General features: G+C 43.2%; 1 protein-coding gene across 2 annotated transcripts in view; it reads left to right on the forward strand.

The window, feature by feature from the left end:
* DPYSL4 (dihydropyrimidinase like 4) overlaps positions 1 to 23,505 on the forward strand; it is a 109,715-nt gene that overhangs the window by 26,839 nt on the left and 59,371 nt on the right. For both annotated transcript variants that reach the window (XM_077455555.1, XM_077455554.1), the window contains 7 exons: positions 940 to 1,124; positions 5,709 to 5,873; positions 6,517 to 6,578; positions 9,118 to 9,198; positions 12,810 to 12,878; positions 12,968 to 13,088; positions 19,252 to 19,408. In XM_077455555.1, the coding sequence (XP_077311681.1) occupies positions 940 to 1,124; positions 5,709 to 5,873; positions 6,517 to 6,578; positions 9,118 to 9,198; positions 12,810 to 12,878; positions 12,968 to 13,088; positions 19,252 to 19,408 (840 nt within the window). The remainder of the gene's footprint in view (positions 1 to 939; positions 1,125 to 5,708; positions 5,874 to 6,516; positions 6,579 to 9,117; positions 9,199 to 12,809; positions 12,879 to 12,967; positions 13,089 to 19,251; positions 19,409 to 23,505) is intronic.

Consider the following 23,505-nt stretch of genomic DNA (forward strand, 5'->3'; position numbering starts at 1 on the left):
CGCCGCTGCGCGGGCACGCGCGCGCGTGATCCCCCTCCTTCTAAAGGATGTTCCTGAACGTCCAGTCAGAAGGAGGAGGCTCCCACCCTGCCATATATATATACATTGGCTGGGTGGGAAGTAGTTAAAGAATTTTAGATATGGATATTTTATACATAGTTACAATGGTTCAGGTTAAACCAGTGTAACTATGTATATACCATACCTGGCTTATGCCCCTGAAATCTGGAAGTCGCTGAAGTAGACAACGCTACTCTAATGATCTTCATTAGCTTCCAGGTCCTATGTTGGACAGATGGCCTGATGCATTGTGAACACAGGACTGCCGCTTGGCATGGGCACCATTCAGAGAATGCTTTGCATTTTCTGAATATAATGCAAAGTGTTCTCTGAATGCAGTGGAGAGCGCAATGTTACCATCCCCCACCTCTCCACCACATTCAATCAGAGGATGCTTTGCATTTATTCAGAAAACTGAATACCCATACTTGGTAGTAACAGATATTGTCGCTAGCTGCAATGGAGGAAGATGTTATTAGGGAGCGCTGGCCAGGTGAGTATAAGTAAGTGAGTTGGGGGGGCGGGTGTTTGTGGATTCACTGTGACTTTACCCTGCACAGATACCTTGACTGCATCTCTTTATTCCTGTCATTTTGCTTGTTTGCTTGCCTTTTGCGGAAAATCAACAGCTGAGCCCTGTGCAGGTTGAATATTACAGCCTCCATCCATTGAAGGCTGAGCTCCTTGCTCATAAGGGAGAGCCCTCCGGAATCACATTTTCCATAGATTATTTAAATCTTTATTTGGGGTTAAACTGGTGGCATTATTTGCCCTATGAAATGCTATCTGAATAATATTGGCCTTGCAGTGCATGGTATGATGTGTTGGTCTTACAAAAACTAAAAACATTGTCTTATCTCCTTCATTGTACTGTTCTAGACAAATTGGGGAAAACCTGATTGTTCCTGGTGGTGTTAAGACCGTTGATGCCCATGGCTTGCTGGTCATACCTGGAGGAATAGATGTCCACACGAGACTACAGATGCCCGTGATGGGAATGATAGGCGCAGATGACTTCTTCCAGGGAACTAAAGCCGCATTAGCTGGAGGCACTACAATGATTAGTGAGTAAACCAATGTGGGACTTTTATGCTAAAGTAGGGCTGTCCAACCTTTTGACCTTCCTGGACCACATGGAAGAAGAGGGATTGTCTTGGGCTGCACATAAAATACACTAACAAGGATAGCTGATGAACAGAAAAAGTCAGGCAGATCGAACGTTAACAATCACTTATATAGATAATGTACCTATCTACCTAGTATCAAAACTTCATTCAAAAGTAAAAGAGGGCAACTAAAACTATTGCAATATTGGACATTGTTTTCAATAAACGAACGCATCAATATCTGGTTCAATGGATGTAGTAGCAATTCTCAATGAATTCTCAAGGTGCTCATCAGATATTTTGGTTCTAATTTTGCCCTTCATGTGCTTCATTCTTGAAAATAGTTGCTCACAAATATAGGTGCTGCCGAAAACTGATGACATGAATAAGGTGTGATTGTGAAGAATGAGAGATTTTTCTTTGGGAAGATAAAACGTATAAAAGTCAAGTAAAGCGACACTATTATTATTACCGTATTTATCGGCGTATAACACGCACTTTTTTCCCCTTAAAATCAGGGGAAAATCGTAGGTGCGTGTTATACGCCGATCACCCGCCGATTGCGAGCTCTTCTGCCTTTTCTGCCGGTCTCGGGCAGCTTTTCGGCTATTTCTGGCCGCTCTCGGCTATTTTCGGCCGCTCTCGGGAATGGCCGAGTGCGGCCGAAAATAGCCGAGAATGGCCGAAAATAGCAGAGAACGGCCGAGAGCTACCGAGCGCCGCCGAGATACACAGGACATCCGCTCTGTATCTCAGCGGCGCCATTTTTAAATGGAAAGCCTGCAAAAGAAACTTACAAGGCTGCAAATGACTGACAAGGCTGCAAATGACTGACAAGGCTGCAATGGAAGGCTGCAAATGACTGGGAAGGCTGCAATGGAAGGCTGCAAATGACTGGGAAGGCTGCAATGGGAGGCTGCAAATGACTGGGAAGGCTGCAATGGAAGGCTGCAAATGACCGGGAAGGCTGCAATGGAAGGCTGCTAATGACATGTAAGGTTGCAATGCAAGGCTGAAAATGACATGCAAGGCTGCAAATGACTGACAAGGCTACAATGCAAGGCTGCAAATGACACTGACAAGGCTGCATTGATTGGCATTTAAATGTAAGTTTTTTTCCTTAAACTTCCCTCCTAAAAGTTTTTTTCTTAAAAAAAAAGTTTTATCTAAAATACCCTCCTAAACTTAGGGTGCGTGTTATACGCCGATAAATACGGTATTACACAGGATTTATATAGCGCCAACAGTTTACGCAGCGATTTACAACTTGAGGGTAGACAGTACAAATACAATACACTTTAACACAGTAGGAATCAGAGGGCCCTGCTCCTTAGAGCTTACAATCTAAGAGGGAAGGTCAAGAGATACAAGAGGTAACAGCTGTAGGGGATGTGCTGATGGAGAAAGTAAATATACAGTTGTTAGGTGGGGGTCAGATAGGCTTCTCTTAAGAGATGAGTTTTCAGGGATCGTCTGAAAGTGGACAAAGTAGGAGAAAGACGGACGGATTGGGTTAGAGCATTCCAGAGGATGGGAGAGGCTCTGGAGAAGTCCTGAAGGCAAGAATGGGATGAGGTGACAAGGGAGTTAGAGAGCAGGAGGTCTTGGGAGGAGCGAAGAGAATGATTAGGTTGGTATTTTGAGACTAGGTTAGTGATGTAGCTGGAGGCCAGGTTGTGGATGGCTTTGTAAGTTATAGTTAGTATCTTGAATTTAATTTGGTGGCTGAGTGGCAGCCAATGGAGGGATTGGCAGAGGGGTATAGCAGACGCTGAGTGGTTTGTGAGGTGGATGAGCCCAGCAGCATTCATTATGGACTGAAGGGGGTATAGCCTTTTTAAAGGTAACCCAATGAGGAGGGAGTTGCAGTAATCGAGGCGAGAGATGAGAAGGGATGGGATTAGAAGCTTTGGGGTGACATTGGTTAGGAAGGGGCGTATCTTGGAGATGTTGCTGAGGTTGAGGCGGCAACTCTTGGATAGCAATAGGATGTGGGGCCGAAAGGTTAGTTCAGAGTCCAGGATTACACCTAGGACCTTGGCGTGTGGGGGACATGTTGATAGTTGAGCCGTTGATATTGGGACTATCACATTTTTCTTTGGCTACATGTGTTTGCTAAGTGTAAATGCATTTTTACAAAAAATTCCCCAAAAAGTGAACATTTTTAAGTAAGTTTACAATTTTGTGTTGGGTCGCATTCATAGCTGTCTTGGGAAGCAGGTTGGACACCCCTTGCCTAAAGTCTATAGAAACTGTAAAGGATGATCTTATCTTATTTGCTTTCTTTTGGTCCCTTAAACTAATCATTCAAATAGTTTTGTTATATCTGTTTAGCAAGTGCAAACAAATACCTGTTGATACTGCCTGAAATCCAGTGAGCTCATACTTTTCTGTGATCTATATGTGTGCTGCACCTATCTGCCAAATCAGTAATCACCTCTGTTCTGTTCACTTCTGTGAACTACCGAAAACCAACTCCTATGTTATGGCAATGATGAGAAGGGGAAGGTGTTCTGTATTCTGATAAGTGATAGGGCAGATAAGTACAGCACAGGACATTTTGAACTCACTGAAGTTCTGGTAGGAACAGCGGGTATTTTTTATTTTTTTTGGACCACCTAGAACACAAGGGCAACCATGCTGTTATTTAATACATAAAGTAGAGTGAGTGAATGTTGTTACCCCAGGACAAGAAGTGTTTATGCCAGGATCACCAGGTGAAGGTAAATGAATAAAAACTATGCCAACTGTAAGGTTGGTGTGCTGATACCTAGAAGGGCCATGCATGGGTTTTCTTTGTACTTATTGCTCAGCATTACATGGGTTGTAACCTTTTCTGATTGGTAGAGTCATATGTTAGAGTGCAGTAGGCATTTTTAGTATGACTGAATTAGGACATCTATTTGAGCTTTGTAACCCTTGTGATAATGAATTATAATGGTTACATGTCTGTGTATCTACAAGTATCTTAAAGGAGTTGTAAAGTCTCAAGCTTTTTTTACCTTAAAGGGTAACTAAACCTTGTTTTTTTTTTTTTTTTAAAACAAACATGTCATACTTACCTCCACTGTGCAGTTGGTTTTGTACAGTGGCCCGATCCTCCTCTTCTGGGGTGCCCCGCCAGAGAAGCGCTCTGCCTCGGGGCACTCGTGCGGGCATGTCCTGCTGCTGCGTCCATTGACACAGGCAGCAGGACTCGGCCCCGCCCCCCGGATCCCGTGATATTGGATTTGATTGACAGCAGCACGAGCCAATCTATCCCGTCATGACCGGAGACACTGGCTTGAGCGGGTGTGCTTGTCTGTGGCGCAGGAACGGTCAGGCATAGGTAAGTAAAACGGGGCCTCGGGGGGGCTGTTGCACTACAAGGATTTTACCTCTTTCCTGACCAGAGCACTTTTTGCGATTCGGCACTGTGTCTTTTTAACTGACAATTGCGCGGTCGTGCGACGTGGCACCCAAACAAAATTGACGTCCTTTTTTCCCACAAATAGAGCTTTCTTTTGGTGGTATTTTATCACCTCTGTGATTTTTATTGCGCTATAAAAAAAAGCGACAATTTTGAAAAAAAAAACACATTCTTTCTTTACTTTTTACTATAATGAATATCCCCGAAAATATATAAAAAAAAATTTTTTTCCTCAGTTTAGGCCGATATGTATTCTTCTACATATTTTTGGTAAAAAAAAATCGCAATAAGCGTATATTGATTGGTTTGCACAAAAGTTATAGCATCTACAAAATAGGAGATAGTTTTATGGCATTTTTATTATTCATTTTTTTTTTTTTACTAGTAATGGCGGCGATCTGCAATTTTTATCGGGGCTACGACATTAGGACAGACACATCGGACACTTTTGACACATTTGTGGGACCATTGACATTTTTTACAGCGATCAGTGCTATAAAAATGCATTGATTACTGTATAAATGTCACTGGCAAGGAAGAGATTAACACTAGAGGGCGATCAAGGGGTTAATTGTGTTCCCTAGTATGTGTTCTAACTGAGGGGGAGGGGACTGTGTAAGGGAGATGACAGATCGCTGTTCATACTCTGTATGAATAGACGATCTGTCACTTCTCCCCTCAGAGAACCGGAAACTGTGTGTTTACACACAGAGATCCCAGTTCTCTGTGTGTCAGTGGCGATCGTGGGAGCCCGACAGGGATCATGACTGTCGGGCACTCGTATCAGCTTGGGGTCGGCATGCATGGATTAGGAGAGAGGCGCCCCTGCACCCCATATGGACGGGCCGCCACTGTAATGTATGTGTGTAAAGAGCGTTAAAAGCTATATAAAGACATATAATTAATTAATAATAACAGTGTGTACTTTTGGTCTCTGATTCACTGGAAAGACCCAAAAATTGGTTCTCAGATAGAGGCCCTTTGCTGATCACTTCTTCCACTTGCACAAGTTGACCATTATGTGTCATGTATAATGTACATTTGAAAACTATGTACATAGAACTGCAGTATTTACAGTAAAAATTGCATTTTGAGTTTTCTTTCAATCACAGACCCTTTGCTTTCTCTTTCAGTTGACCATGTCTTTCCAGAGGCTGGAATGAGCCTGACTGCCGCATATGACCAATGGAGAGAGTGGGCTGATGGGAAAGTCTGCTGTGATTACTCATTACATGTGGACATCACACACTGGCACGAGAGCCTGAAAGAAGAGATGGAGGCTTTAGTAAAGGACAAGGGTGAGATCCCCGCCATACTTCTATTTTAGAGGTTTGGGAACCTGGTCCCCAACCAAGGCGAAGAAAGCAAGCAAATGGACCATCTTCTTAGTACTTAGTACCGACTTAGTACCGAGATAGTCCATTTGCTTCCTTTCTTCCCCTTGGTGAGCCTTGGTTGGGGACCAGGTTCCCAAACCTCTATTCCATTAAGTCTTGGAAGATGGTACAACTGTTGTTTTAAATTATATACCCAGTGATACTGTTCCTAGAGGCCACCCCCCCAAAAAAAAAAATTCACACTTCTATCTTAGTTTTTTTTTGGGGGGGGGGGGGGGTTTAAATCTGAAATAGTTGTACGATTCCATTTTTGTTCTCGCTAATGAGAGGTATGGGAAGTTCTGTCAAAGCAGGTACATTCCTATTGTGATCAGTTGATATCGGATCTGGTACTTTGCACTTACTGAATAAATCCAGCAGTCTTCCACCTATATACCCGATATGGCAGACTCATCAGTAATTTACAACGATGAAGCAAGGCCAAATGTGGACATGGAGCATATGCAACTGACAACCATATAACCTTTCCCACCCAGAGGAACCAGAGCCAATCTAAAATGACTTACCATGTTTCTCCATCTCTTTCCTTTCTTTTATTTTTCAGGTGTGAATTCATTTCTTTTATTTATGGCCTACAAAGACAAATACCAATGTTCGGATGCTGAGGTAAAGTAAAATAAAACCTATGCAGATCAAATAATGACTAGCTAAATCCATTATATTAGGCTACTGTTGTAATTTCAAAGCTTAAATAGTGACCTGCTATGTCATGCTCAGTAAATTTTGAGATATTTTTATAAAAAAGGCAAAAAGGGCGGTGGCGACCGGTGGTAATTTCCTTTGGGGGGGGGGAAGCAAACACTAACACCCACCCCTCCCCCCCCCCCCCGTTCGGTCAGTGGGTGGGTCTGGGGCACTTACCCCATCTATGCAGCACTTCTCCCGGGCTCTCGGTGGCGGTGGCTCTCCCGTTCTCCTGCTCTCCACAGGCTTCCGTTTCCTCCCTCCTTTTCGGCAGCCAATCGTGAGTCTTCTCTCTTCGACCAATCAGAAAACGGGTCTCACACCTGCTTCTGATTGGCTGGATTGAGGATCAGTGTTACAGCAGTGAATATTCATTAGTTGTTGTAACACCTGAGTGGGCTCATGGCGCAATGCTCTGTGCCACAAGCCCACAAATTTTGAAGCCTCTGATCAAGTGCTTCAAAAAAACACCCCCGCCGCTGTAATTCAGGCGCTTGGCGCCTGAATAAGGGGTGGCAGCGGCGGCCATATCTATTAGTCAAATAGGGGGTGGCGTGGAGAGAGGGGGTGGCGCCCGGGCGCCCCTAATGGATGAGCCGCCACTGGGCTCAAGGCAAGCCGTCCAACAAGAGCAATTTGAACTATGATCAGCATAAGAATGCATATTTCAGTCCTCTTGTGTTATAGGTAGCCAAAGCACCCATTGTATTAGGCTCTGTTCACACCTAGACATTTTTGGGCGTTTTTCTGCTGTAAGCCTCAGAGCTAAAAACGCCCAACAAGACAAATGCCATTAATTTCAATGGCCCCTGTTCACATGTGAGCATTCTGTCGCCTGAAGTAAAACACTTGTCACTCAAAAAAGTACAGGAGTTTCTTTTTTTGGCAGATTACAGGTGTTTTTCTGCTTTTTTACATTGTTGAACTTTTGACCTGAAAATCGAGGCAAAAATCCCGTAACTTTCTGCCTGAAAACGATACCCTCAGGTGTGAAATAAGTCTTAGCCCTTGTACACACGGTCGGACATTCCGACAACAAAATCTCTTGGATTTTGTCCGACGGATTTTGTCCGAAACTGGTGTTGCATACACACGGTCGGACAAACATGTCGGAAAATCCGATCGTTCAGAAGGTGATGATGTTATTTCGTTATGACGGGACTACGTTCAGGCTAGTAGCCAATAGCTTTGGTCTAGGAATTTGATCTGAGCATGCGTGGCACTTTGTCCGATTGGAATTCTCTACAAACAATAGGACATTGGACCATGTTGTCGGAACATTTTATAGCCCAGCTCTAAAACTTTGTCGGTCGGACATTCCGACGGAAACAGTCCGATGGAGCCCACACACGGTCGGATTATCCGACAACACGGTCCAATCGGACATTCTCCGTCGGAATGTCCGACCGTGTGTACAAGGGCTTAGAGCTCAACACCAGGCAACCAGATACATTCACTATTGAAATACTAGACGTGTGCGGTTCGTTTCATTCCGAATTAATATTCAGACACATTTTTGATTATTCGGATATATCCGAATACCTGAATTACAATATAAACATATTTTACTGAATGCTCCGAATAACGAAACGAAATTCGCCCAAATTTTCGGAAATTCGGACTAAAATTTGAATCAAATTTTACATCGAACTCCACTCGAATTCTAACTGTATACATATTGCTGAAATCAAAGACTGTGTGTGGTATTAGAGTACCATTTCGAAATAATGCTGTTTTAGTTAAGCCAAAGGTAATTAAAAGAGTCATCAATGAAGATTTTTTTTTGTTCACTTTGCCACATTCCAATCAAAAAAAAAAACAAAACTTTTGAAATCGGCCAATTCAAAATGTATCGATTTGAAAGTTTTGAATAAAAATTAAAATTGGTAAATTTGAAGAAAACTTGAAAAATTTCAAATACAAATTCTGAATACAAATTGAATGAAACTTAACGAAACAAAATAACTAGATTAACAAATCAAAAACGAAACAAAAGGAAACACATTTTATCGTCACGCTCATGTCTATGAAATACTCACGTAGGAGCTCTTTTACCTGTTAAAATATTTATAATTCTTTTTTTTCATTGCTTAGACTAAAGCCAGCCATAGATAGATTGAATTGTGGCCAGTTCAGCAGGGACTGGCTGAGATTCGATCCATCTATGGGCAGGCTGGTTGTACTGAAGTCAATCCATCCATTGACTTCAGTTCAACCAGCCTGTCAAATTTTTACATGTTATTAATGCCGCGGGCTATAGCCGTCGGCAGTAATCATTGTGTCCTACCCGGAGGGAAGGGTCCCCACCGGAAGAACACAATAGTGCTCCAGGTAGGGTTTCCGGACTATGTTGATAGGGGAATCAAGCGGTTTTCTTTTCTGTAAAAGTGGTTGATTGCCTTATTGCAGCCTTGAATGTTATTAAGCTACTGTTGTTCTCACCTCCATCTTCTTTTCGCAGATGTTTGAAATCTTCAGCATTATTCGGGAGCTGGGTGCCATAGCACAGGTTCATGCGGAAAACGGGGACATCATTCTAGAGGTACCGTCATCCTCACGCCCTCTCATCTACAGCAATAGTTGCTGTTAAACTGTAGCTAAACCCAAAACCAAACATTTTTAAAAATATTTTGCAGCTTACCAGTCCTTAGATGTGGTGTCTGCATTCCTTTTCTTTTTTTCCAGGCAGTTTTTCTCCTTAGCGCTTTAGTTTAGTTGCTGCGAAGGCCAGTTATAGGCAGGGGCAGTAGCCATGTGTTTGTTTTCTTTGGTTTATCTGGTTATCCTGCCAGTAACACACTTCTTGTTCTAGGGAAGCCTTTCTCAACCTTGTTAACCCTACTGAAACCCTTGAAATAATATTGAATTCTCAGGAAACCCCTTCATGGAGGTCAGTGGAAAAAAATGCCCCTTACAAAAGTGGTCAGTAATTACGAGCAAAGTTCAGCACAAACTCGCGGGAAGATCTCACATAGTAGCAGGCTGCTGTCCCATTTAGCTGCGGCCTTGTAACACAGGGGTTGGGATTGCTGGTGACATCATTGACCTTTTATGGGCACATGGAGGCATTTCTTCAATGACATTGTGAAAATATGGCCATATTAGGTCAATGATGTTATCTGCATACCATCCCCTGAGTTACACGTGTCTGTGGGGCAGAGAATTTCATGACTGCAGCCGGTTGGGCTGGGGGTGGGGGGTCTGATGACAGTTTCCAGCAGGTTTGGGCTGAACTAAATTTGGCCTGAACCCTAACTCATTCTTACTGTCCACCAATGTAAGGGACATTTTTCCCATTGACCTCCAATGAAGGGGTTCATAGAAATCTGCAAATCAATTCAAGGGTTCCTCTAGAGCAGGGGTTTCCAAACAAAGGGCCAGTTTACTGTCCTTCAGACTTCAGGGCGGGCCGGACTGTGGCCAGTTGGAGTAGAACATGCCCCAGCATCAGTAGGAGTAAACAATGCCCCATCATTGGTTTTAGTGGGAGGAATAGTGTCTCATTAATGATGTCAGTGGGAGGAATAGTGCTCCATCATTGGTATCAGTAGAATGAATAGTTCCCCATAATTAGTCAGTGAGAGGAATAGTGCCCCATCATTAGTATCAGTGAAAGGAATAGTGCCCCATCATTAGTATCAGTGAAAGGAATAGTGCCCAATCATTGGTGTTAGCTGGAGAAAAAGTGTCCCAAGGGCCGGATAAGGGCAAGCAAAGGGCCGCATCTGGCCCTTGGGCCACAGTTTGGAGATCATTGCTCTAGAGAATCCTTTCTCAATCGGGGTCCTCTAGAAGTTGCTGGGGGTTCCTTAAGCAATTAACAATTTCTTCCTCTTGCGTAGGTTATAATATATTGTTTACTGTATAATGAACATTCTTTCTATTTACCACCACAATGAAGTACTGTTAGCATGAGGTATAGTAACAATTGTCAGGGGTTCCCTGGGACCTGAAAGTTGCTTCAAAGGGTTCCTCTGTGTGGAAAAGGTTGAGAAATATTGCTCTAGAACAGGGGTCTCCAAACCTTTTGAACAAGGGACCAGTTTACTGTTCCTCAGGCTTTAAGGGGGGCTGGACTGTGGCCAATGTGTGTAGAAAATGCTCTGGCATCAATGGGAGTAAAGAATGCTTCATAATTGGTATTAGTGGGATTGTTGGTATTAGGGGAAGAAATAGTGCCCCATAATTTTGTCATTGGGAGGAATAGTGCCCCATTGTTGGTATCAGGGGAAGGAATAGTGGCCCATCATTGGTGTTAGTGGGAGGAATAGTGCTGCAATGTTGGTACCAGAACAAGGAATAGTGCCTCATCATTGGTGTCAGTGGGATGTATAGGGTCCTGCAGTTGTTGTCCGTGGGAGGAACTGCGTCCCATCATTGGTGTCAGTGGGTAGAATAGTGCCCCATTGTTGGGGTCAGTGGTAGGAATAGTGCTCTATTGTTGGTGTAGAAGGAATAGTGCCCTGTATCAGTGAGAGGAATAGTGTCCCAAGGGCCTGATAAAGGCAAGAAAAGGACCACATCTGGCCCCAGGGCAATAGTTTGGAATCCATTGCTCTAGAGTACATCTAGCTCATTCCAAGTTACATTGAAAGAATGCCCCCCTTACAATGGTGGACAGAATGTCACCCTGATTGCTGAAAAGAGGATTGCTGTTAATCCTGCTGACTCTGCCAAGTGGTGTTGGCCCTGGAATTATGCAGGAACCATCAAATGGGAGGTCAACCAGTCACAGCTCAAGGAGCCTCCGACAACCTCTGGAGGAACCCTATCGGAGAATGGCTGTAGTAAGCTGGCTTACTATTCTGTATCCACAAAGAGTATGTCAGTTAACGGTACCTAAGAAAGCTCATTTTCACAACACCATTATCCCGTAGTTTTTAAGATCAAAGATACAACTATGTTGGTGTCCCTTGTCAATTTTACATTGTATTTTTTACAATGTAACTGCTACTCCCAAACTGTCATTTGAAGTAAAACACAGCCAAGTATCATTCTACACATTTGTTTTATTGTGCATTAAAAAAATAAAAAAATAAAAATTAGACATGCCATCTGCCAATAGAACTTAACCAAAAAGTGCTTTGTATGCATCCAAAAATATAGAAAATATACCCAATCAAATCATTATTCAACGAACAAAATAAAATAAAAGCCTTGTGCATGTGTCCTGCTGCCTAATCTAGGGGGTCAGCAATGCCAAGAGCAGCGGTCCGTCATCCGGAGATAATTCCAAAAAACATCTGGATTATTCTCCTGGATCTCTCACAGCAAAGGCATATGACATAATTGGTCACGATTAATAAAGCAACCAATTATTTGGTCCAAGAACTCCTCCTCCTCCACCTGTTCCTGGACTTGGGTCAAAGCAATAACTCCAAGGCCAATAATAAATAACAAGTTATCTCCTCCAATTTCACAAACATGTCTAGTTGACGAATGGCCGTTAAAAAACAAACTGATAAGCGCAAAATGAAAAGCGTGAAATTAAAAGCGCAAAATGAAAAGTGCAAAATGAAAAGCGCTAAATTAAAAGCACTAAATGAAAAGCGCAAAATGAAAAGCGCAAAATGAAAAGCGTGAAATTAAAAGTGCAAACTGAAAAGCGCTAAATGAAAACCGCAAAATGAAAAGCGCAAAATGAAAACTCACCAAACTTCTACTAACACGAAATTAGCAGAAGGAGCCCAAAGGGTGGCATTAAAGAGCTGAAAAAAACACATAGTATGTCACTACGTTCGTGTTTGTTGCCAACAGTTCCTTGCCGTTTGTATGCAAGACAAAATCCAGGCACACGCCTTCGGACTAAAGTCAGAGGTTTTGTCTGCGGAAAATCCGATCGTGTGTACGAGGCTTTAGTGACCTTAGATTGTAAGCTCCTTGAGGGCAGGGTTAAAAATGTGAAGCGCTGCGTAAATTGATGCCGCAATATAAGTACCTGTAATGAATACAAATAAATAAATACTTGAGTTGCGGCATTTTCAAGCACAGGCTTATGAAGGTCCCTTTTGAATGTTAACATTTTTTTTTTTCCGTTATAACAGCAGTTCAGCAATCCTTCTCTGTAGCTTAATGGATAAACAATGCAATCACATTGGTGACGTCTTCCCCTCCCAAGCAATTTACTTGTGCTTCATAATTCATGTTGTACAGGAACAAAAACGTCTGCTAGAACTTGGCATCACTGGACCTGAAGGCCATGTCCTCAGCCACCCAGAGGAGGTAATGAGCTGCTTCCATTCATTCACAAGTGAGGGGTCTGTTCCTGATGGCTCCAGCTGCTGTACGTAATGTGAATTCTGTTCTGCTAGGTTGAGGCCGAGGCAGCTTACCGTGCCATAACCATCGCCAAACAAGCCAACTGCCCCCTCTACATCACTAAAGTCATGGGCAAAGGGGCTGCCGATGTGATCGCCCAAGCAAAGAGGAAAGGTAAAATATTAGCTTGTCAGTCTTCTGCTGGGGCCATTTTTTGAAAGAATTTTAATGGGAATATTTTCTCTGCTCGTTCTTGCAGCAAATTTAATTTTGTGTTAGCCAAAAAGCCAAACAGTCAATCATTCTAAGAAATCACACCTGTACTACAATCTCCTGACCCATGGAGAACCAGGACCATTAATAACTGCACCGAGGGACCGATGTGTGAACACATTTCTCATTGCTTATAGAATCCAGTCGGAAAATGGCTGATTTATTTCTATACCTGGGCTGTAAGATTAGCAGTTGGAGGCTGTTTTCTTTAGCCCACTTTTCATACATCAGCACCCTCATACCCATCAAATAAGCTCACAAAAGAAAGGAAAAAATATGAAAGACTGCCACCATTGACCTCATTATAAAGGGCTGCTGACTCACATTAACAACAATAAAAACAGCATGAAACTTTTAACAATCGACACTTGTGTTGATTTACCAAAGGCAAATAGGCTCAAAGTGTGTGCAGCCTATCGCATTAGGGCGTGCACCCCAAGGTTTACATAAAACACTATTATAAATAAATTTAAACAAACTTGTGTTGCTTTGCTGTTTACCTGTTTTCAGGCCTACAGTGGCGGCCCCTCCATTAAGGGCACAACGGGCACCAACCCCTCTGTCCATGCCACCCCCTATATCAGGGATATGCAATTAGCAGACCTCCAGCTGTTGCAAAACTACCTCTGCCTCTGCCTCTGGGTGTCATGCTTGTGGCTCTCAGAGTCTTGCTATGCCTCATGGGACTTGTAGTTTTGCAACAGCTGGAGGTCCGCTAATTTCATATCCCTGCCTTATATGGTTAATGGACACACTCATGCATGGCATGAATCTATCTACGGCCGCCGCAGCCACCCCCTATTCATGTGTCCAGCCCCTTTCAAGACGCCGGGCGAATGAACTACAGCGTCGGTGGTGGGGGGGGGGGAGGGGGTTGAAGCACCTGATTAGAGCCATAGGCTCTAATAGGCTTCAAAATAGGGTGGACTCGGAGGGCAGAGCATTGCGCTCGGAGCCCACCCAGGTGTGTTAGAAAAGTAAATGAATATTCGCTTTTCTAACACTGAATCGCCTCTCTGTCAACCAGGAAGCGTGCATCTGATACCAGTTTCCTGATTGGCTGAAAGGTCAGGCAATCTTATTGAGGAGGAGGGGGATCAGAAGGTGCCACGATCCACACCATAGGAGGAGGAAGAAAGCCGTCGGACATGCTGCCCGCTTCCTAGATGGGGTAAGTGCTGGGCTTTGATGTTCCGGTTGTCCTCTCGGGGGGGGGAGGGCTTTTTGGCACCCCCCCCAACGAAAAAAACACCAGCCACCACTGCAGGCCTAGTAGGATATCCTATAAAAGCATAACATGTGGAGATCTTAAATGTCATTCAGCATCTCACATATCTGTGGCATCAAAATCCTCCATAATCTAATCTTCTTGCAGTAGAGTTTAATGATGAAGGAGGTTAAGCTTTATATATAGATACCCCACATACAGCCAAAGATTTGCCAATGGTGGATGTCAGCCCCAATTGATATACAACAGAAGCCACAAGGGAAATGGGGAAATGGCGAGGGGCTTTGTGATACTCAAGGAGTAAATAGTTGAGTATAATATGAGTAGTGGAAATGGAGCATTGGATAGACACAGAGGGAAAGGGGGAACAGTGTCAGCCCATGTGTCCCAAGCACAAGGCATATCAGCCAGAAAGTGAAAACAATGTGCTTTAATGAACGGATGGGACAGTGAGCATATGACCCAGAAAATGGCAATTGTAAATCAAGGCAAGAAGTTGTTAAGGAAATATGTAGAGGGTCTGTGGACCAAAATCCATTGTCAGATGAAAAATCAATGCAAGGGTCACAGCAAACAATCCCAGAAAAAGTCTCCTCTGGCAACACATACACCTCCAACCAGCACTTGCTCAGTTACCCTTTTTCCTCTCTGTCTATCCAATGCTCCATTTCCATCCTGGATGACCTCCGGCATCACCAGTCAACTACATCTTGTGTATTTTACTACTCATAGAATCCTTTACTGTGTTATCCAAAGGCATCCCCTGAAAAAGACAATCTGGTCGAAACGCGTCTGAGCCACTTGGCAAACGCACCATCCATTATATCCAATTGGATTTATTGTATTCTGTACATGTTTGATGTTATGCATTTTTAAATGTTCAGTCATTTTTGCTACTTTTATGTAGAGGGGACTTTTTAAACTTTCCCAATAAATATTTGATTTTATATCTACTCGTGTTATACTCAACTACTACTACTCTACTCCTTGGGTGTCACAAAGCCCCAGTGCTCCTCACCATTTCCCCATTTCTCTTGTGGATGAGGTTGAGCTTTTTTTTTTCAGCGAGTAGGATTTTATTAGTGCTGGAAGTGGGGCTAAAAGGTATATTAAAAAGGTATATTATGCTGATTACACTGGGAACTCCTTTGTCATGCAGCAGGATTCAATTGGGGTTGAATTGCGAAAGGCAAATAGGCTGTTCACTTTGCAAGGGAAGTTGCACATTACAAGGGAATTTTCCCCAGGAGCTTAGGAAATGTGATGAAATTCCAGTATACAGAGACTATTCAATCCCATGCAAGGAAAATAAAAAAAAAACAGCACTTTTGCTTGTTCATGATTGGATGATGGGAGTCAGCAGAGCTTCACCCCATTCACTAAGCTCTGTGGAAAATTCCCTTGCAACAGTCTATTTACAATCCTTTTTTTTTTTTGAAATGTGTCGTGCCAAACATTATACAAATGTATAAAGTACATATAGACACCAACATATAAAATACAGGAATTGTGTGATAACAAATGATAGGTGTATAAGTCTATAGAATGAGTCCCATCAACCATGTGCTGACACGTAATAAATCATTTCTTCCTATTAGCATAAAGTGCTGCCACCAGACACCTTCACCCAAAGGTGATAGTGGGGTGCACACTTACCAGATTCCCATGACCACCTAGATCTAGGGATGGTCACAGAGGGCTTGTACAGTCTCCTTGGGAGAGAAGGTAATCCTCCACACAGCCTCTGTATCAACCAGGAACACCGTGACTAGAAGTGGCAACCGGTGGTAATTTTTTTATCTTGGGGGGGGGGGGGGTCTTGTTGGTCTGGTGCCCTTACCCCATCTATGGTGGGCAGCGCTTCTCCCGGGCTTCACCGGCCGCTTCCCTTGCTCGGCAGCGGTGATTGCTTTCCCTTCCCATGCTCTCCACGTGCATCGCGGCGGCTTCTGTTTCTTCCTTCCTCCTCCTTGGCGGGCAATTGGCGCGCTTCTCTTTTCGGCGAATCGGAAAACCAGTCTCAGACCTGCTTATGATTGGCCAGATTGAAGATCAGTGTTTTAATAGCTAATATTCATTCGCTGTTGTAACACCTGGGTGGGTTCCTGGTGCAATGCTCTGAGTCACGAGCACAACCTATTTTGAAGCCTATTAGAGCCTCTGGCTATAATCAGGTGTTTAAAAAAACAGCTCAGCTCCGCTTCTCTAATTCACGCATCCGGCGTCTTGAAAGGGGCTGGGTGCGTAAATAGGGTGTGGCGTTGTCCTGTCAAAATAGCGACCATGGATAGAGCATGGGGTGGCGGCCGTGGATAGAGCCTGGGGTGGCGGCCGTGGATAGAACATGGGGTGGCAGCCGTGGATAGAGGGTGTGGCGCTACGGTACCCCTAAGGGATGGGCCGCCACTGGTGACTAGGATACACATGGCCGGTTTTTGTGTCGAATACTGTCCCCCGTCGGATAGTGTCCTGCCCTTGCGCAGTACAAAGGACAAGGAGACGCCAAAAGTCTCCGAAGATGAATGGCGCCTGCACGAGTCCAGGTTCAAGCCCCACCATCCAAGTGGACATAGAGCTAAAATAAAAAATTTCCGAGTGAAGCGAGCCCGCGAGGGGCCCTGTTACTAAGTGCTACCGTATGTCCACTTGGATGGTGGGGCTTGAACCTGGACTCAGTGCGCAGGCGCCGTTCATCTTCGGAGACTTTCGGAATCTCCTTGTCCTCCATACTGCGCAAGTGCTGGGCCTGTGCAGTATGGGGCGGACACTATCCGATGGGGGATAATTGCACTTACACCAGCTTAAAAAACATGCGCACCTATAAACAATCATCGATCAGGCATGGACATCCACTTCCTGGTACGCGATGACATCAGTACTAGGAGGCTCCTACTGATGTCATCGCGTACCAGGAAGTGGATGTCCATACCGGTGAACTATCACATTGTGTCCCCCATTGGATAGTGTCCGCTGTGTACTGCGCATGCGCAGTACACAGCACACACAGATTCTGCAAATAGCCGAAGATGAACGGCGCCTGCGCCGTGAGTCCAGGTTCTAGCCCCACCATCGAAGTGGACATAAAGTTAGAATAAAAAGAGCCAAGCGCAGCGAGGCCGTGCCTGAAGCGAGGCGTGCGAAGCGAGCCCACGAAGGGCCCTCTAATATTTGCAGCCCTATGTCCACTTGGATGGTGGGGATAGCACCTCCACTCATCTTCAGAGATTTTCTGAATCTCCTTCTGCTCCATGCTGCGCCTGCGCAGTACGGGGCGGACGGCATCCGATGGCCGGACGCTATATGGCAGAACACCGGTTCCGTGATTGTTTATACATGCGCATGTTTTTTAAGCTGGAGTAGATGTTATTCTTTTACTTTGTGCACCTCAAAGTTTACATACATACATACATACACACACACTATTATTAACACATTTAAACATGGACAATGGGGTTGATTTACTAAAGGTAAACAGATTGTGCACTCTGCAAGTGCAGTTGCTCCAAAGCTTAGTAAATGAGGTAAAGCTTCACTTTGCAAAGAATACCCAATCACATGCATGGAAAAAAAAAAAAAAGCATTATTTCTTGCACATGATTGGATGATGGAAGTCAGCGGAGCTTCTGCTCATTTGCTCGGAAGCAACTTTGCAAAGTGCACAGTCTATTTGCCTTTAGTAAATCAACACCACTGTCAGTAGAGCAGTAGACGATATCAGTAGGGCAGTGGATGGTGTCAGTAGTTTTTTTTATTTTTAATATTATTTTTTATAATATTCTTTTTTTCATTATTTATTTTTAATTTAGGAATCTCATTGGGGGAAATATCAAGGCTCTAAATCAGGGGTCTCAAACTGGTGGCCCTCAGGCTGTTACAGAACTACAAGTCCCATGAGGCATTGCAAGGCTAACAGTTACAAGCATGACTCTCACAGGCAGAGGCATGATGGAGGGCTGCCAGTTTGAGACCCCTGATTTCTCATTTTTGAGACAGAGAAAGGGACTTAGGACAGAGATTCCCTAGTTCCTTTCTCTGCAGCCTCAGCTGCACTGGACAGTGAATAAATTGGGGAGTGATCTGTGCTAAGCAGCTTTTTGTTTCTTCACAAACACAGTTTACTATGCTTCAGTTATGAATGGACACACTAGCAATCGGTACCGATCACTTCAGAAAATGAAGAGGCTGGTAAATGACATATTTACCAGCCCCTTCCCTCACTCTGACACATGCCACATGCTGCGGGTGTGGGGCAGCAGAGGGAATGCAACTGCACAAGGTGATTAGGGTGTGCCCAGGCACGCCCCCTGCACACAACCTTGCAAGAAAATTTTCACATGGCAAGGGAATTTTCCTTTAGCTTAGTGCTATGATGACGTCCATTATCCAGTCAGATGCAAGCAAATGTATTTTTGTTTTTTTCCTTGCAAGTCATTGAAAATTTCACTTCCAAAGTAAACAGCCTATTTGTCTTTAGTAAACCAACCCTTCTGTCTGCAAAACAAGGAGGTTGATTTACTAAAGGCAAATATACTGTGCTTTGCAAGTGCACTTTGAAGTGCCCTTGCTCTAGATCTGAGGGGATTCTCTGCTGATTTTTCTAACATCCAATCATGTGCAAGCAAAAATGTTGTTTAATTATTTGCGTTGCATGTTCCACTTAGATCTAGAGCAACTGCACTTGCAGTTCACAGACTATTTGCCTTTCCCGTCACATCATGACATTTAAAGGGTAAGAGCAGCAGGACACATATTTATATTTTAATTAGAAAAATTGTTGTTACTATCACTGCCCTATATGCTTTACTGGTATTTAAGTGTCAGCCTTGTCCTTGTCAGGTACGGTGGTGTATGGTGAGGCACTGGCAGCCGGACTGGGCAGCGATGGGACTCACTACTGGAGTAAGAACTGGGCAAAGGCTGCAGCTTTTGTAACCTCACCACCTCTGAGCACTGACCAGTCAACCCCAGAATATCTCTGTTCATTACTGTCCTGGTATGTATAGAGTTCTATTATAGTAAATAATGCATGGTCATATGTGGGTGGATCCATTCAGATATTTTATTATGTTATTTAATTACATTAAATTCATTGTTTTCTTCAAATTTCTAATAACAGTACTCCATAATGACAACATGAAAGAGGTTTGTTTAAAATCTTTACAAATTTATTAAAAATAAAAAAAGAACGTATTCACAACCTTTGCTTAATACTTTTGTTGAAGCACCTTTGGAACCAATTACAGCCTCAAGTCTTTTTGAGTATGATGCTACAAGCTCGGCACACCTATTTTTGGACAGTTTCTCCCATTCTTTTTTGCAAGACTGCATCAGGTTGGATGGGGAGCGTCGGTGCACAGCCATTATCAGATCTCTTCAGAGATGTTCAGTCGGGTTCAGGGGCGGACTGACAACTCATGGGGGCCCCCCGGGAAATAGGAGATTATGGGGCCCCCAGGCAATTAGAGATTATGGGGCCACACAGTATACACACACAGTATACAATCACACAGTATACACATACATGTACACACAGTATACACAGACATGTTTCTATTGGCTGAGAAGGTACTGGAGAGATGGGGCAGCTATAATCTCAGGATTTTTAGACAAAAAGGATGTCGGTAAGGGACATTTCAGAGACAGATGTAAAATAAAACACAGATTTTTACATACTTTCCCTGTTTATACTGAGGCTGGCAACCCTGATGGGGCCCCCTAGTGGCCCGGGGCCCTCGGGCAGTGCCCGAGTAGCCAAATGGTCAGTCCGCCCCTGGTCAGGTTCCAGTCTGGGCTCTGACTGGGCCACTCAAGGACATTCACATAGATGTCCCGTAGTCACTCCTTTGTTATGTTGGCTGTGTGCTTAGGATTGCTTTCCTGTTGGAAGATGAACCTGTCTGAGGTCCAGAGAGCTCTGGAGCAGGTTTTCATCAAGGATGTCTCTGTAAATTGCTGTATTCATCTTTCCCTCAATCCTGACTAGAGCTACACGATTCTGAAAATCTTGCACATTATACAAAAAAATTGGGCTAACTTTACTGGTTAGTTTTTTTTTTTTTAAATTCATTAAAGCAATTTTTTTTCCAAAAGAATTGCTTTTGAAAGACCACTGCGCAAATACAGTGTGACATAAAATATTGCAACAACCACCATTTTATTCTCTAGGGTCTCTACTAAAAAAATAATAATAATAATATATATATATATATATATATATATATATATATATATATAAAATGTTTGGGGGTTCTAAGTAATTTTCTAGAAAAAAAAAAGATTTTAACTTGAAACCAACAAATCTCAAAAAAAGGTTTAGTGTTTAAGTGGTTAAACTTTCTTCATTTACACACAAGGTCTATTCCTTTGACACATTGTTACAATGTTTATACTTAAGTTCCATTGCTAAAGAATGTTGTGATTCTTGGCAGACTGCCTGTTTTTTTTCTTCCTTTCTTTTGAGGGCTGCAGCTTCAGAAGAGGCAAGATAATTCTTTGTATAGCAAGAATCCTGAAACACTTTTGTCAAGATCACAATGGGGAAAAAATTGTGATAACAATTCTTGACGATTAATCGTGCAGCTCTAATCCTGACTAGTCTCCCAGTTCTTGCTACTGAAAAACATGTAGGGATGGTATTGGCCAGGTGATGACCGGTGCTTGGTTCCTGACAGACATGACGTTTGCCATTCAGGCCAAAAAGTTCAATCTTTGTTTCATCAGACCAGAGAATTTTATTTCTCACACCTTCAGGTGCCTTTTGGCAAACTCCAGACAGACTGTCATGTGCCTTTTACTGAGAAGTGGCTTCCATCTGGCCACTCTACCATACAGGCCTGATTGGTGGGATGCTGCAGAGATGGTTGTTGTTCTGGAAGTTTCTCCTCTCTCCACAGAGAAACCCTGGAGTTCTGTCAGAGTGACCATCGGGTCCTTGGTCACCTCCCTGACTAAGGCCCTTCTCCCCCGATCGCTCAGTTTGGCCAGGAAGAATCCTGGTGGTTCCAAACGTCTTCCATTTGATGGAGGCCACTGTGCTCATTGGTTTCCATATCCTTCCCCAGCTCTGTGCCTCCATACAATCCTGCATAGCACACAATTCCTTGGACTTCATGGTTTGGTTTGTGCTTTTGCATGCACTATTAACTGTAGGACCTTATATAGACAGGTGTGTGCCTTTCCAAATCATGTCCAATCAACTGGATTTACCACAGGTGGACTCCAATCAAGTCGTAGAAACATCTTAAGGATGATCAGTGGAAACAGGAGGCACCTGAGCTCAATTTTGAGTGTTGTTGCAAAGGCTGTGAATACTTATGTACATGGGGATTTTTTTATTTTTATTTTTTTTAATAAATTTGTAAAGATTTCAAACTTCTTTCACGTTGTCATTATGGGGGATTGTTTGTAGAATTTTGTATTAATGAATTTAATACATTTTGGAATAAGGCTGTAGAAAAAGTGAAGCGCTTTCTGGATGCACTGTATACCTGAATACTGTGTGTATATATATATATATATATATATATATATATATATATATATATATATATATATATATATATATATACACGCACTCTCATTCCTATTATGTTATGGATATAAGGATAGGGGAGTAGTACTGTATTTCAGCCAAGAGCAACTGTGGGTACTGTGTTGTCAGCACACAAATAGGAGGTTAGAAGTCCCGGATTTCTGGCAGATTAAACTTTTTTTTTAATTTTTTTTTTTTTTTACTTGTAGCATTTGTAAAGGGACTTAATACGGGGAAATGTGTATGTACTGGAGATATGTAGTACATATGAGGGTTCTTCAAAAGGTTTCCACATTTTTTAACTCTTTTTATTAAGAATTTCATAAAATACATTACACCGCTCTTACCAAAGTGCAAGTTGGCATGCCAGACTAGTCACATGACACTCTCAGACATGACCAACTACTTCTACTCCCACCCTCACCTTTTCCAACAAAAATATAAAAGTACAGAAACGTTTTGAAGACCCCTTATATATATATAGATCTTCAGTGGTGGCCTGTGTTTTTTTGGGGGGGGGCAAACAACCACCCTCGGTCGGCCAATAGCACCCCTGCATCTCCCCCCCCCCCGGGGGTCTAGTGGTCAGTCAGTCACTCAGCACTTTTGCCCTGTACACACAGGAAATTCAGACAGAAAGGGTCCGATTGGATTATATTGTCTGAAAATCCGATTGTGTGTGGGCTCTATCTGACTTTTTCCGTTGGAAAAAATGTGAGAGCAGGATCTAAAATTTTCTGACAAAAAAATCCGATCTGACTTTTCCGATCGTTTGTAGAGAATTCCGAGGGACAAAGTGCCACGCATGATCAAATTATGAGACCAAAGCTATTGGCTACTAGCCTCTATGTAGTCCCGTCGTAACAAACGTCACCTCAACGTCACATCATCCGAACGATCGGATTTTCTGACAACTTTGTCCGACCGTGTGTATGCAATACCGGTTTCGGACAAAATCCATTGGAAAAAAATCAGACGAATTTTGTGGTCAGAATGTCCAACCGTGTGTACAAGGCATTACCCCATCTAGCTTCTGGATGGGCATCTCCTCCTCCTCTGCATCACAGCGGCTCACCCTTCCTCCTCCTAGGCATCCAATAGGATAGTCTATCCTTTAAACCAATCGGGTGATGGGTTTTCTGACCTGCTTCCTGATTGGCCGGGAGGAGGATCAGTGTGAGAATAATGAATATTCATTCGCTTTTGTCACATCCCTCACATTTTTATAAATATTTATTATATCTTTTCATGTGACAACACTGAAGAAATGACACTTTGCTACAATGTAATGCAAAGTAATGAGTGTACAGCTTGTATAACAGTGTACATTTGCTGTCCCCTCAAAATAACTCAACACACAGCAATTAATGTCTAAACTGCTGGCAACAAAAGTGAGTACACCCCTAAGTGAAAGTGTCCAAATTGGGCCCAATTAACTATTTTCCCTCCCTGGTGTCATGTGACTCATTAGTGTTACAAGGTCTCAGGTGTGAATGGGGAGCAGGTATGTTAAATTTGGTGTTATCGCTTTCGCTCTCTTATACTGGTCACTGGAAGTT

This window comes from Lithobates pipiens, unplaced genomic scaffold (genome assembly GCF_037356315.1).
Source record: "Lithobates pipiens isolate NorthernLeopardFrog02 unplaced genomic scaffold, aLitPip1_a1.2 Scaffold_25, whole genome shotgun sequence".
In the NCBI taxonomy this organism is placed as follows: Eukaryota; Metazoa; Chordata; class Amphibia; order Anura; family Ranidae; genus Lithobates; species Lithobates pipiens.